Source organism: Lipophrys pholis (genome assembly GCF_963383615.2).
Source record: "Lipophrys pholis genome assembly, chromosome: 20".
Classification (NCBI taxonomy): domain Eukaryota; kingdom Metazoa; phylum Chordata; class Actinopteri; order Blenniiformes; family Blenniidae; genus Lipophrys; species Lipophrys pholis.
The window spans coordinates 12,615,193-12,628,209 of NC_137648.1; the positions used below are offsets into that span (position 1 = coordinate 12,615,193).

At 41.2% G+C, this 13,017-nt stretch overlaps 1 protein-coding gene across 1 annotated transcript in view; it reads left to right on the forward strand.

Annotated features, from left to right (window-relative positions):
• plxdc2b (plexin domain containing 2b) overlaps positions 1-13,017 on the forward strand; it is a 91,928-nt gene that overhangs the window by 53,815 nt on the left and 25,096 nt on the right. Inside the window, exon 5 of the mRNA XM_080489048.1 lies at positions 9,084-9,206. Within this exon, the coding sequence (XP_080345174.1) occupies positions 9,084-9,206 (123 nt within the window). The remainder of the gene's footprint in view (positions 1-9,083; positions 9,207-13,017) is intronic.

Consider the following 13,017-nt stretch of genomic DNA (forward strand, 5'->3'; position numbering starts at 1 on the left):
TCATCACCATCTCATTTTTCCCAACTTGATGCTGAGTTGGCTTTAGAAAACGTTCTGGATGATGAAGAGGAGGCAGGAAGGAGCACCGAGGAGATAACCAGAATTTGCATTCCTGCAGACAGAGATGGAGGGACGAGGCTGAGGAGGAGAGGAGGGAAACTGAAGAGGAGAAGGAGGCGGCTATCTGCCTCTCGCAGGCCTCTGGGGCTTTGTCTCTGAGACGTCCTCCTCATATCCCTCCGTTTCAGGACGGAGCCCTCCGCTCCTCCTCAGCTCTCGCCACTACACCGTCTCAAGCAACTCCCTGTTTTTAACTCGAGCAAATATTTTTCTTTATGCTTCCTCCACTGAAACGCTGCAGGAAAATATAATTTTTTGGCGATGGAGCGTGATGAAACGGCACCAGATTTACAATGACTGCGCCCGCTTTATTTTTAGAGTTAGTTACTTTGTGAACAGCACAGCAGCCAGTCCTCCAACACTGTAAGGTTATAGGCAATAAGAGTGAGTTGGAATTCAGCCTAATGAAACATCTGAGGTCCAAGTCCACTTTGCATGGTTTTGCATATCGTAAATCTCAACGTACAGACTCCCGTCGTAACAGGTAAATGTTTTTCTTCCGTGCAACATCATAAAGATTTTGTTTGCTGACCACAGACTCCTGCAAATACAAACCAGCTGGATGCACAGGTTTCCGGAAATGATTATAGATTTATGGAGGAGTGGAGGCATTTTGCAGAATTAAAGAGTATTTTTGTATTTTAAGATTCCAGGTGCTTTGTGATGACTGCCAACCTGTCTATGTTAGGCTCTAGTCAGCTTGGATCTGCTCTGCAACCCTGAGTTGAACTGGATAAAAGATGGATGGATTGATCTTACTCGGCTCTGCTAGTTTGTTATAGACACAGTTTTCCTTTTCCAGTGTCTAAGTTATTCAAAAAGCAATGCATGAGGTGCAGAGAGGCATGTTATTAGTGCATTATCTTCAGGAATGTGCTCCGGGCCAACTTGAATCAGGTCTTTTTTCTGTGGCGTAGTGTTTTCTCGTAACTCTAAAGGTGTCTAGTATCATTCAGGTCAATTTTATTTGTACAGTGCCAAATACAGCACAGTTATTTCTTGACACTTTTACAGAGGGAAAACCCAAATTCATATGAGTGAGCATAAGCAACAGTGGAAAGTAAAAACCCTCTAACAGGAAGAAATGTTTGCAGAAACAGGCTCGGAGGTGGATCATGTGCACAGATGGGTTGTTAGATAGTGGTCGTCTTGATGAAGCTCTAATGCTTTATTCATCCGACCTCCTGATGCAGACTTCTATAGTTACTGCAGTCATTCATTTTATATCCTGGATAGTTTACGTTGTAATTTCTAACGCCACGAGAGGTCATCTTGTCCATCTATCCGTCCATCCATCCATCTTCTATACCGCTTATGTCCTGTTCAGGGTTGTGGTGCGCTGAAGCCCATCCAGCTAACTATAGGCAGTGTACAGACTGACACAACGGACAATCACAGACATTTAAGGGCATTTAGGGTCATTGGAACCCGTGACTTTCTCACTGTGAGCTGAGAGCGGGAACCACTGCTCCACCGTGCGGCCCAAGGTCAGCTTGTGTCATCTTAATTTAGTAAGTGAAATGATACTATCCAAATATCAACAGCAGCATACCTTGCAGTAAAACGGTTTCAGTTTTTTTAAGGGCAACTTTAGGCATAATATCTTGTTTCACTTGGTCGTGACCAACCTGATAGATGCCATCGAAGTATAAAGATAAAACTGATTGTCGACTGGTCGATAGATTGATTGGTCAGGAAGTATACGATGCCATAAATCACAGCTTTAAGCAATTTATTGTCTTTAGAAGTCTATGAAATCTTTACAGGTCTTGAATAACCAATCAAAACACTGGAAATTAAAAAGTAAAATGATTGCAGCTTTGATCCAGTGGTCGTCTCAGAAATCGATCGGCACTCGCTGCGTCCTCAAAGTGTGAAATGTCCCTTATTACTGATCTTCTCTTGTTTAAACGCATCCAAATTTGACACAGTCGCTTCAACAGACAACAAGGTCTCAATCAAGCCTGGACACATTAAAAGATTCCTCTAATTTGTCTTGAAAATAAACAGAATTAAAGTTATTCCCACAGTGAGGAGGACAGCGGGTTTGAGTAACTGTGATTACCAAAGGCTGCAGTGAAGTGGCAGGCAGAACGGGGAGTCTGTCGCTCTCGTGTCGATGTGCTTACAGCTCAGCGGTGAATATCATTGATGATATACGATCTGACCACTGCCAGCTGTATCGACGACTATCCAGCTGTGGCACGCTGTTTACCAAACCAGCTGTTCTCTTTACAAGCAGAATACAAATAAAAGACTTGCAGGAAACACATCAGCAGTCTTGTGAGATCTATATTTTAACCACATTTGTATGATGTACCAAGCGTTTATCTACACTGCAGACTTTGTACACAATACAGAAGTTCTCTGATGACTGATTGTTGTACATGAGTTTTTGTGTCCTCAACCATAACACGAGAATAAATGTTTACTAAATTAAAAGTCAGTGAGCATGTGTACCCTCCCCTGACTCCTGTGGTCTCCAAACATCTCCAATAAAACAGAGAATATCCTGTAAGTTAAACAAAGCTCTGTCTGAAAGAACAAAGACCTTGTCTAAACACAATGTCTAATAAATTGAAGCTTTAGTCTGGCGGGACTGTTAATTCTCTTTCATGTTTTTCTAGGACATACACAATCCACGTCTTGTGAGAGGCAACACACAGACACACAAGAAAGTAACGTCCTACACAATCCCACCCTCCTAAATACTTTCCCTACCTTGATCACTCCATCTAGTTTCTCCCTCGTCTATCCACTGTCTCCCCGCGGTTTTCATCGTGCTCTGCCCGGTAAACTTCTGCTCAAAGTGACGTCCATAATGAATGAATTGCTTCTGTATTGAGTGCCCTGCAGCCTGCACCTCTTTAGTGTATCGAGCTGTTTGATTTTCTTTAGACTGTCAAATAGGTTGAATTGCTGGAAAGTAAAAGGCTGTATATATATACAGGTACTTCTCAAATAATTTGCATATTGTGATAAAGTTCATTATTTTCCATAATGTAATGATAAAAATTAGACTTTCATATATTCTAGATTCATTACACACAACTGAAGTAGTTCAAGCCTTTTATTGATTTAATATAGATGATTTTGGCAAAAAAAGTAAAGAAAAACCAAAAATCCCCATCTCAAAAAATTTGCATATTTCATCTGACCAATAAAAGAAAAGTGTTTTTAATACAAAAAAAAGTCAACCTTCAATTAATTATGTTCAGTTATGCATTCAATACTTGGTCGGGAATCCTTTTGCAGAAATGACTGTTTCAATGCGGCGTGGCATGGAGTCAATCAGCCGGTGGCACTGCTCAGGTGTTATGGAGGCCCAGGATGCTTTGATAGCGGCCTTAAGCTCATCCACAGTGTTGGGTCTGGTGTCTCTCAACTTCCTCTTCACAATGTCCCACATATTCTCAATGGGGTTCAGGTCAGGAGAGTTGGCGGGCCAATCGAGCACAGTAATACCATGGTCAGTAAACCATTTGCCAGTGGTTTTGGCACTGTGAGCAGGTGCCAGGTCATGCTGAAAAAGGAAATCTTCATCTCCATAAAGCTTTTCAGCAGATGGAAGCATGAAGTGCTCCAAAATCTCCTGATAGCTAGCTGCATTGACCCTGCCCTTGATAAAACAAAGTGGACCAACACCAGCAGCTGACATGGCACCCCAGACCATCACTGACTGTGGGTACTTGACACTGGACTTCAGGCATTTTGGCATGTCCTTCTCCCCAGTCTTCCTCCAGACTCTGGAACCTTTATTTCCGAATGACATGCAAAATTTGCTTTCATCCGAAAAAAGTACTTTGGACCACTGAGCAACAGTCCAGTGCTGCTTCTCTGTAGCCCAGGTCAGGCGCTTCTGCCGCTGTTTCTTGTTCAAAAGTGGCTTGACCTGGGGAATGCGGCACCTGTAACCCATTTCCTGCACACGCCTGTGCACGGTGGCTCTGGATGTTTCCACTCCAGACTCAGTCCACTGCTTCCGCAGGTCCCCCAAGGTCTGGAATCGGTCCTTCTCCACAATCTTCCTCAGGGTCCGGTCACCTCTACTGGTTGTGCAGCGTTTTCTGCCACACTTTTCTCTTCCCACAGACTTCCCACTGAGGTGCCTTGATACAGCACTCTGGGAACAGCCTATTCGCTCAGAAATTTCTTTTTGTGTCTTACCCTCTTGCTTGAGGGTGTCAATAATGGCCTTCTGGACAGCAGTCAGGTCGGCAGTCTTACCCATGATTGCGGTTTTGAGTAATGAAACAGCTGGGAGGTTTTAAAAGCCTCAGGAATCTTTTGCAGGTGTTTACAGTTAATTCGTTGATTCAAGGGTGGGTGTGGTGCTCCAGATGATTAGGTTAATATCTCATTTAGAGTACCTTTTCATGATATGCTAATTTTTTGAGATGGGGATTTTTGGTTTTTCTTTACTTTTTTGCCAAAATCATCTATATTAAATCAATAAAAGGCTTGAACTACTTCAGTTGTGTGTAATGAATCTAAAATATATGAAAGTCAAATTTTTATCATTACATTATGGAAAATAATGAACTTTATCACAATATGCAAATTTTTTGAGAAGTACCTGTATATATATATATGTAGAAGAAAAAAGGAGAAAAAAACCTTGGATGCCAGGCTTAAAGTTTCCAGGCGAAGTGTGCATGTTTTCGGTTTTGGGGATTTCTTTTCAGAGGTTGAAAGTGAAGCCAAAGGAATGACGGGGAGACATGAGAACATGCTTGAGTTGGATGTTGGCAAAATATGAGATGAGATGGAATGTGGAACGTCAGATAAAAGAAAGAACACTGCTCCTTGTTGAGCCGCACCGTTACGTTTATATTCACTGTGATTTCTCAGAGGTAGACTAAACAAGCCTGGCTCTTTCTATACTTCATGCTTTGTGACAAAACCTTGGCTGAACGCTTTTATCTGCCCCATTGCGCTGTTCTTGCAAAATATTTTTCGATTAGTTATATAAGGCTTTTTCACAAATTCACAGCTAAAGTTCATGAGCTCATTGGTCTTATTTCAGTCATTTGTGATAGATGATAAAAAAAAAGTTTTTTTACCTGAATATTAAAACTATGATGACAAGGAAATAACTTGCAGTGGTGGGAGGTCACTGTGCCTTATGACACTTTTGACGTCATTCTTTTTGCATACCACAACAAAAACTGTCAATGTCTCACTAACTTGTCACGTGTCCTTGAGCATCAGTTACAGCTTGAAATAACGTGTTAAGCTGTTCACGATTGAATTTATTGTCTGTTGAGGCATTTACTCTTCTAGAAGGGCGGCTCTCAGATCATTGAGGTTCCTAGGTACAGAGCTCTGAGCCTCTCCACAGAGACTCAGCTGATCCCAGAGGTTTTCTATGAGATTCAGGTCTGGAGAAAGTATAAGTTACTCCTTTTGAGGTGACCCCGTCTCCAGCAGCCGTTCAATCATGAGGCAACCTCGGTGAGCTGGAGCATCATCGTCCATGAAGATGAAATAAAACCTGTGTTCATGCAGGAGCACAATTACTGGATTAATGATGTCATTCAGGTACTATAGGGGTGTCACTGGACCAAGGGCAAAATAGGGCAGTCCTGTATTGACTAGACACACTTGCCCACACATTTCTGGTGGCAACAGAGGCTGATGCAGAGTGCTCTCCTTGGCGTGTGGTCCCTCGTCCAGCGTAAATGCTCCCTGGTCCATGCAAGACAACGCCTGTGCCTGGTGGCGTGTTCAGGTACCCTTGCAGGCCGTCTCGCACGCATGTAAAGGGTTTCTAATGGTCTGATGTGACTCTTGGGTGCCTCTCATCTCCCTTAATTGTTCCTGGAGTTGAGTGGCAGCCATTATCCAGTTCCACAGGGCACCGTTCACAAAGAAGTGGTCATTAGTGTGGGACGTGGCCAAAGGACGTCCACTTCTATGAACTTTCTGTGACTCTTCCAGTCAGTGAGCACTTCCTTCTGAGAACATCCTGTGTGAAGCTTCAACGATACTGTCGTTGTCGGTGGTAATGTTAATCAGTTGTTCGGTGTGGTCTTGGTCTCACGATGTCAAAATGTAAACAGTAAAATGAGGAAGCCTGGCTAAATACTAAATCTAATTGAACAAAGAAATGCATTGGTTTATTTAAGGAGGAAACGCCTGTTGTGAATTTTGCCATAAAGCTTCTTGTTAGAAAACAGCAAGTTGTGCATAAAATACTAAAACACGGAGCAGTTGGGCATATGCATTTAAAACTTAAGAGAAGGTCAAATTAAGTTCACATGGAAAAGCGATCATGTATTTTATGTTAATTCTGAAATTTCACTCAAAACTCAAATATCCCTATCTTTTTGTGAGCAGTTTATATAGTTCATTATGCTTTTTTTTTTTTAACAGTTTTAAACCAAATTTGAAATATACTGTAATTGTTTAGAATGTTTTGTAACTTTTTTGTTAACAGATATTTTCAATACTGGACTCATTTCATCCAGTCACATTGAATACACCACACAAACTAACTTTGGAAAAGTTCAAGCCTGAGTTCTTATGTGAGACGCTTTTCATCGAGATTAAAGTAACTGTAACTCCGGCAACTCCTCCTGCAGGACTAACTCTTCTACTCTCGATCACTCCTCCTCTGCAAGGTGGATTTTTCTGCTGTCATGACTTCACACGACTAAATAAAGTCAGATCTGATTCACTCCTCTCCTGCTCTCAGTGCTGACAGTGCTGTATATAGAGGTAATACTGAGCACAGAGGTCTTTGGGAGAAGACTGATTCCCCCCATGGCATAGGTTTGCCTGTGGTTTCCAACGTGATAGATGTGTTTTTATAACTCTCTCACTGTATGAGAGACATATGGTGACATGAAATAGGGGTTTATGGGCCTGGCTTCAATGAGACTTTTCCCCCAAATCTTCTTTTCCTTCTCAGCAGAGGTTTTTCTGCCTCCATGCCTCTGGCAGCCTCTTCATATACAATATTGCTCTACACTAGACTAAAAAGGGGCATATTTCTCTTTGGCTTGCCTGATGATTTTATTCTGTTGCCTCTCATAATTGGAAGAACATGATGAGGTTCCTGATGGCAGTGAGGTAACAAATAACTCCCACATCATCATACCCCCACCACCACCACCACCAGCAGCAGTATGACCAATTGATACAAGGCATAAAGGACCGATGCTTTCTAGTTGTTTAATCCAAATTCGGATCCTATAATCTCATTGTGTCGGCAGAAATGTAAACACATCAGACCGGGCAATGTTTTCCAATCTTCTATTGTTCAATTTTGGAGACTTTATGCAAACTGTGGTCTGATTCCGGTTCTTAGCCGACAGGAGTCACAATCCCAGAATATTAATAGTTTCTGAATGACTCAGACTGACCATATGCCACATTCAGCGATGATTACTTAATCTTCAGCGGCTCATCTTGAAGACGTCTACACGCCTAAACACAATGAGAAGTTATCATGTGTTTTAGTGCATGTCATCATGCGTGTCCCTTCATGGCGACAAGTTAGTCATCTAATGATGGCTGCTTCTCAGATAGTGAGACAATAAGTCACCAGACAGCAGGGTATGTGCGAAAGCTATTGTGCGTGCAAGTTGCTTTTTCCATTAGCACATCACATATGACCCAACATGGTGAAAAAATATGTTAACAGCAGTCAAACCTGGAGCTGAACTTAGAGATATTTCTTTATGCAACTTTAATATTCAATTGCCAACTAGGAGATTAGAATATGAATGTTTTGTTCATTGTCTTATAAAAATGGCTTCAAATGTATAAATCCCCCCCCAAATGGCACTAAATCGATCGAAGACCATTATTCACTTATTGGTACATAAAAGGTTGAAACCACGTACACTTGGCACAAAGCCCATTCATGCAAAGCTTTAACCAGAGCAGCTGAATCTGTGTGAATAAGGAGCAATCTAAGCACCGTGCATCAATTTATATTTTAATTGACAAAACCTTTTAGTTTAGGTGAAGTCGTTGTGTGTGTCTCTCCTCCTTCAAACTGTTTAAAGCTTTAAAGCAAAATCACTTTGAATCCATGAGATTGCGTGACCCAAATGTGAGGTGTGTTCTCTTTGTTCTGAGTGAAACATGATGATGAGATTTTTATTCTATTTTTGCTTTTTTTTTTTTTTTTTACAATCGAATCAAAGTGAGAACAATACCTTGTGTCTTGAATAAATCTTCCAACAGCAGCTGTTTTTTGTTTTCTAACCAGAGCATAGAAATGAAGACTGTTGGATTCTGTTGTCATCATTAGAAATGTCTTTTTTATGAAAAGGCTGCTCTCATTTGATGGATAGTGGGCGTTTTCCTTGTTTTTCTGGAGTCAATTAATATCCGTCTCCACGTGCTGCTAAATGATGCTGCGCCAGGTTGTGTTGTCTGAGCACGTTCCTCTCTGTGGGACCATTATATGTCTGACCAAATGCATTAATCAGAAATGTTAACAGAAAGTTACTTTTACTGTCACAGTCGCTCCATTAGTGACCATGACTGATGAAGACAAGAAGTGTGGAAAGTGCTGCAATTGAGGAATTGAAATAAATCATGAGGTTTAGAGCCCTGAGTGTTACACATAATGGCATAACGGCGTATCCTCCTCTAAAGCCCCTCCTTCTGTTTTTGATAAAAGATAATAGTGCTAATTAATGGTTGTTCCTAGCTGGAGCTGCCTCCAGCTCCAAACCAGAGATGGGGAGGGAAGCGATGGTTGTCGTTTAATGAAGAGTTCTCTCTTTGGACTGGAGGGCAGACATGTTATTGTCATCCTCATAGATACTGTCTCTGTTAATAGCTTTATTGATGGAGGAAAGGTGGAACTGGGGGTTGGGGAAGATTGTTCGGGGAATCTGCCTGAAAAATAAGAATTTAAATCATAATTATCCCCAACAATCAATATGTGAAAGCAATTTTCTGAGAGACTAATATCCAGCATTTTTTCTCTTTTTTTCCTCCAGGGTTCATCTATACTGGCGACGTGGTCCACCGCATGCTGACAGCCACACAGTACATCGCTCCTCTCATGGCCAACTTTGACCCCAGTGTCTCCAGAAACTCTACCGTCATCTACTTCGACAATGGTAATACCACTGATGAGTAATTTCTGCCAGAATCCGTTTCAGTCTCTTTTAATGGAAGGCATGAATCTGCACTTCAACTGGCAGCAAGATATTTGATTTGGACCTCCCACTGAGAAAAATAGCAAAAATGTGTTGGTTCATACAATATCCATCAATCTATATTGTACATATTGTATTTACGTTCTGAAAGCAGACTATGTAACAGATATCTCCTTCATTAGAAGGTGTCAGAAATCATGAAAATTGAAATATATGATAAGTACCAGAGCCACACAGACTTTAAGTAGCCAATGTGTCTTTAAAAATATCATTTCATTGGTAATTTTTATTTTTTTTTCATTTCTTCGTGAAGCTTCCTTCACAGGCCTCTATATTCTACGTAATCACTTTAAACTAAATTGATGCCCCTCCTCAATCTCCACACCTTTCCTTCGTGGTCTATGATGGTTGTTATCCATCATGTCCATCACTGCCGTCTGATCCCTCTGCAGCAGAGCCACTGGTGTGACCTTCTACTCTGGAGCTCATCAGACTTGAACCAAACAGGCAGCCTGTCGATCCTCAGCCCGCTTGCTCATCTATAGGCTGTCCATCAGTCAATGTCCACAAGTGCCTCATGCACTGTATGCTGAGGAGGAAGATATATTAGAATGTACTCGTGGTTTCTTCCACTGTGCGAAAGCTTTGGTGTTAATATTTTTGAAATTATTGTGCATTTATTTGTTTGACCAGCAATGAGATTCAGTTGGAAAGTTGTGATCCTTTGACAACAAAGCTTCACGTGAGTCTCATTTTCGTCTGACTTTCATCAAAGCAAAACACTTCATTGAATCCCTTGGGGAGATTACTTCTCTGTATTTAACCTATCCTGTTCATACAAAAGCTTTTTAGGAGCAACGTGCTGCAGCAGCACCAAGAGACCACACTGGTGGTTTTCACTGTTCCAACTGAAGTCTCTTGCAAGTCCAGGGATTTACGCCTTTTAAGTCACAATCCAGCTTCTCTAATCCTTAGACCACCCCTGGATTGTTGATTCAAATCTGCCAAATAAAGAATACATGTGATCAGGCGAGACAAAATCACGACCTCCTCCCAAGCTGTCCTCCAGTTAATTTACAGTTCTGGAGTTGGGAACTGTTTCCAACACCTGACACTGTGATTATGACTTGTCGTTGCCAGTGGGAGCACTGTGACTGCACCGTGGTAAAAATACCCCATCGCCCCACACCAGTATCCATTAATATATGATTCAACAAGTTAATTTTATAACTTGCTGCACCGGCAGCTGTGGATAAAATAACTATTTCATTACACCAAGACAGGCACAGAATTACAAAGCTCGACTCACTCCGCACCAGGTACAGAATAATAACAAGGATTCACCCTTGGCTTATGATTGATAGTAAAAGTATTCATTTTGTCATTGAAGATATTCTGACAAGTCAAAGTGAAGGGAAGCACAGCTGAAAAGAATACAATTGGAGAAATAATGGCAGAATTCTTTTAAAGATTCAGTTTTATAAGCCCCACTAAGGTGACTTACTGTCAGAGTCCATTTCCACTCATTGTAACTTCAGTGAATCAGACAGCTCTGCAGGCTCAGAGGAGTGAGCCGGAAGGTGCCCGTAAGACACAAAGCGAGCTGCAAGGTGTGAATGCATGTGTCTCATCGGTGCATAATTACTACTTTTCCATCTGCAACTTCATCAGTTCCACTTCAGTTATTTCGTCAACACGGTGACGGACACACGAGGCACCGAGTATGTAGCATTGATCAAATCCCTGATTAGCTCACCCACTCGGTGATCTGCCAGACTCAAGTATGAATAATGAAGTGGCTGAGTGGCATCCCCTCAGGATGTTTTTATCAACACTCTTTAGTTAAACTGCAATCAGTGGCTAACACAGCAGCTAAACTGCTTTCCCTACGTATCAGTGCTGTTATCAGAGGAATGAGATCGCTTAAGGAGTCCTTAGAGTGGTAACAGGCAGTTTAATGAGTTTCAAGAAAGTAGATTTTCATCTGTTAGTATTTCAATAAATGTACAGTGTAATCATCTCTTCATCTGCTAACCTGCAGCATGAATTGCTTGTAATTTGACACCAGCTTGGTTCGCTTACCCTTTGACTGAAATTATTGTTCTTTCTTGGTGTTTAATGACGTCTCATTGGTTTTCCTGTCCAGAACAAGCTTATGTCAGGCCTTACCACGTGTACCAGCGCTGCTGGGACTTTTGAAAAGCGACTCAAAGCACTATTTTCATTCACTTTATTACTAGATTTGAATTAATATCTGACATTCAATTTCCCTGTGAAAATATCTCTAAAAATTCATAAACAATCAATCTGTCATATAAAAATGACACAATGATAATCGATTGTATTTCTCTCTTAGAAGAATAAATTTGTGAGCTTTAAAAATTTAGTTTTAAAGATGAATTCAAATGGGGGGGGGGTCTACTCAACTTGTGGTTTTAAAATGTGTGAAGCAGATTAGACGGTGTGACTTGTATTTAAGTATGTCTAAAATGACATACTTTACAATATTACTAGTGAATGTTCAAGTACTCTTCATTATAGTAATGGGAGTACTATGAATCTGTTAGTTCCACCCTTCCTTATCGCCTGTGTTGCTACTCTTTATATCACTCTTTAGTTTTTCTTCCTAAAAATTATTTATTGCGATTTTGCCATTTTTGAAGGATTCTCCTCAATTTTAATCAATAGTACAAATTGATTTGGGTTAAATAATTCAGTGTGGCCTGATTAGAAGATTGGCTAAGTGACAATCATAGTGAAAACATTTAGTAACTACCTCTAGACAAATAAAACCCTCATCAGGCTGAGAGTACGCTGGTCTTACAGGCTGGATTCGTTTTGTTTGCTTCAAGTTCAAACGACATCTTAAGCTTGCCGGTGGTGATACAAACAAGGCTGGTGCTTGCTCCCTCCACGCCTCCTCACTCGCTCTGTATTTATAGCCGGGAAGCCCCGGATAGCACCACAGACTCCCCTCCTGGGCTCGACACATTTTAAGCAGACTTAGATTAGACCGAACTTGTGCTGACTGAGTAAACCCGCCCCGCCGTCAGTTGACAGCAATTTAGTGCAGTTGCTGCTGACACTCTGCTGCCTCCTCTGCTAATACGTCCCTGTGCAGCTCGGTGCCATTAACCTCCAGTCATGAAGCTGTGAAAATACTATTCCTCCCACAATATTAAATGTCAATAGAACTCGACCTTTACTAGTTTGACCTCCTGCTTCAACACATGAAATATCCATGTCCAGTGCAAGAGGCCCTCCAAACACCACATGTAATTTATTATGAGGTTTCCGGTTCAACCGGTGGCTTCGACTCTCCAGACCGTCGGCAGGAAAGAGGAAAGCTCGGCTTTGCTCTGTATGGAGGCGCTCGGCTTGTGTGATGGAAAAATTGATCGGTTGTGTTAACAAACCTTTATTGCCCTGGCACAGAGCCAAATTACTGACTCTGAGGGCCAACGGCGTTCATATCGATAGTTTCAGCAGAATTCACGGTATATAGTGTGGTGCTTCAGTTATTTCCCATAATAAAGCAAATCATCCTTATGACTATTTGATTTGAAGTTTAAATCTTTACATTTATGCTGTATTAAATTACTTCCATGCTGTTATGTAGATTTTCTTGGTCCACTTCCTTATTTCTTAGTCTTCATCTTGGTAGGTTTTTGGTATTTCGCTGAGTTTATACATTGAAAAACCAAACATGATTAATCAAGTTCTCCTGAATGAGATTTCTTTTTTAAAGTCATTATTATTACAGTGGTATTTC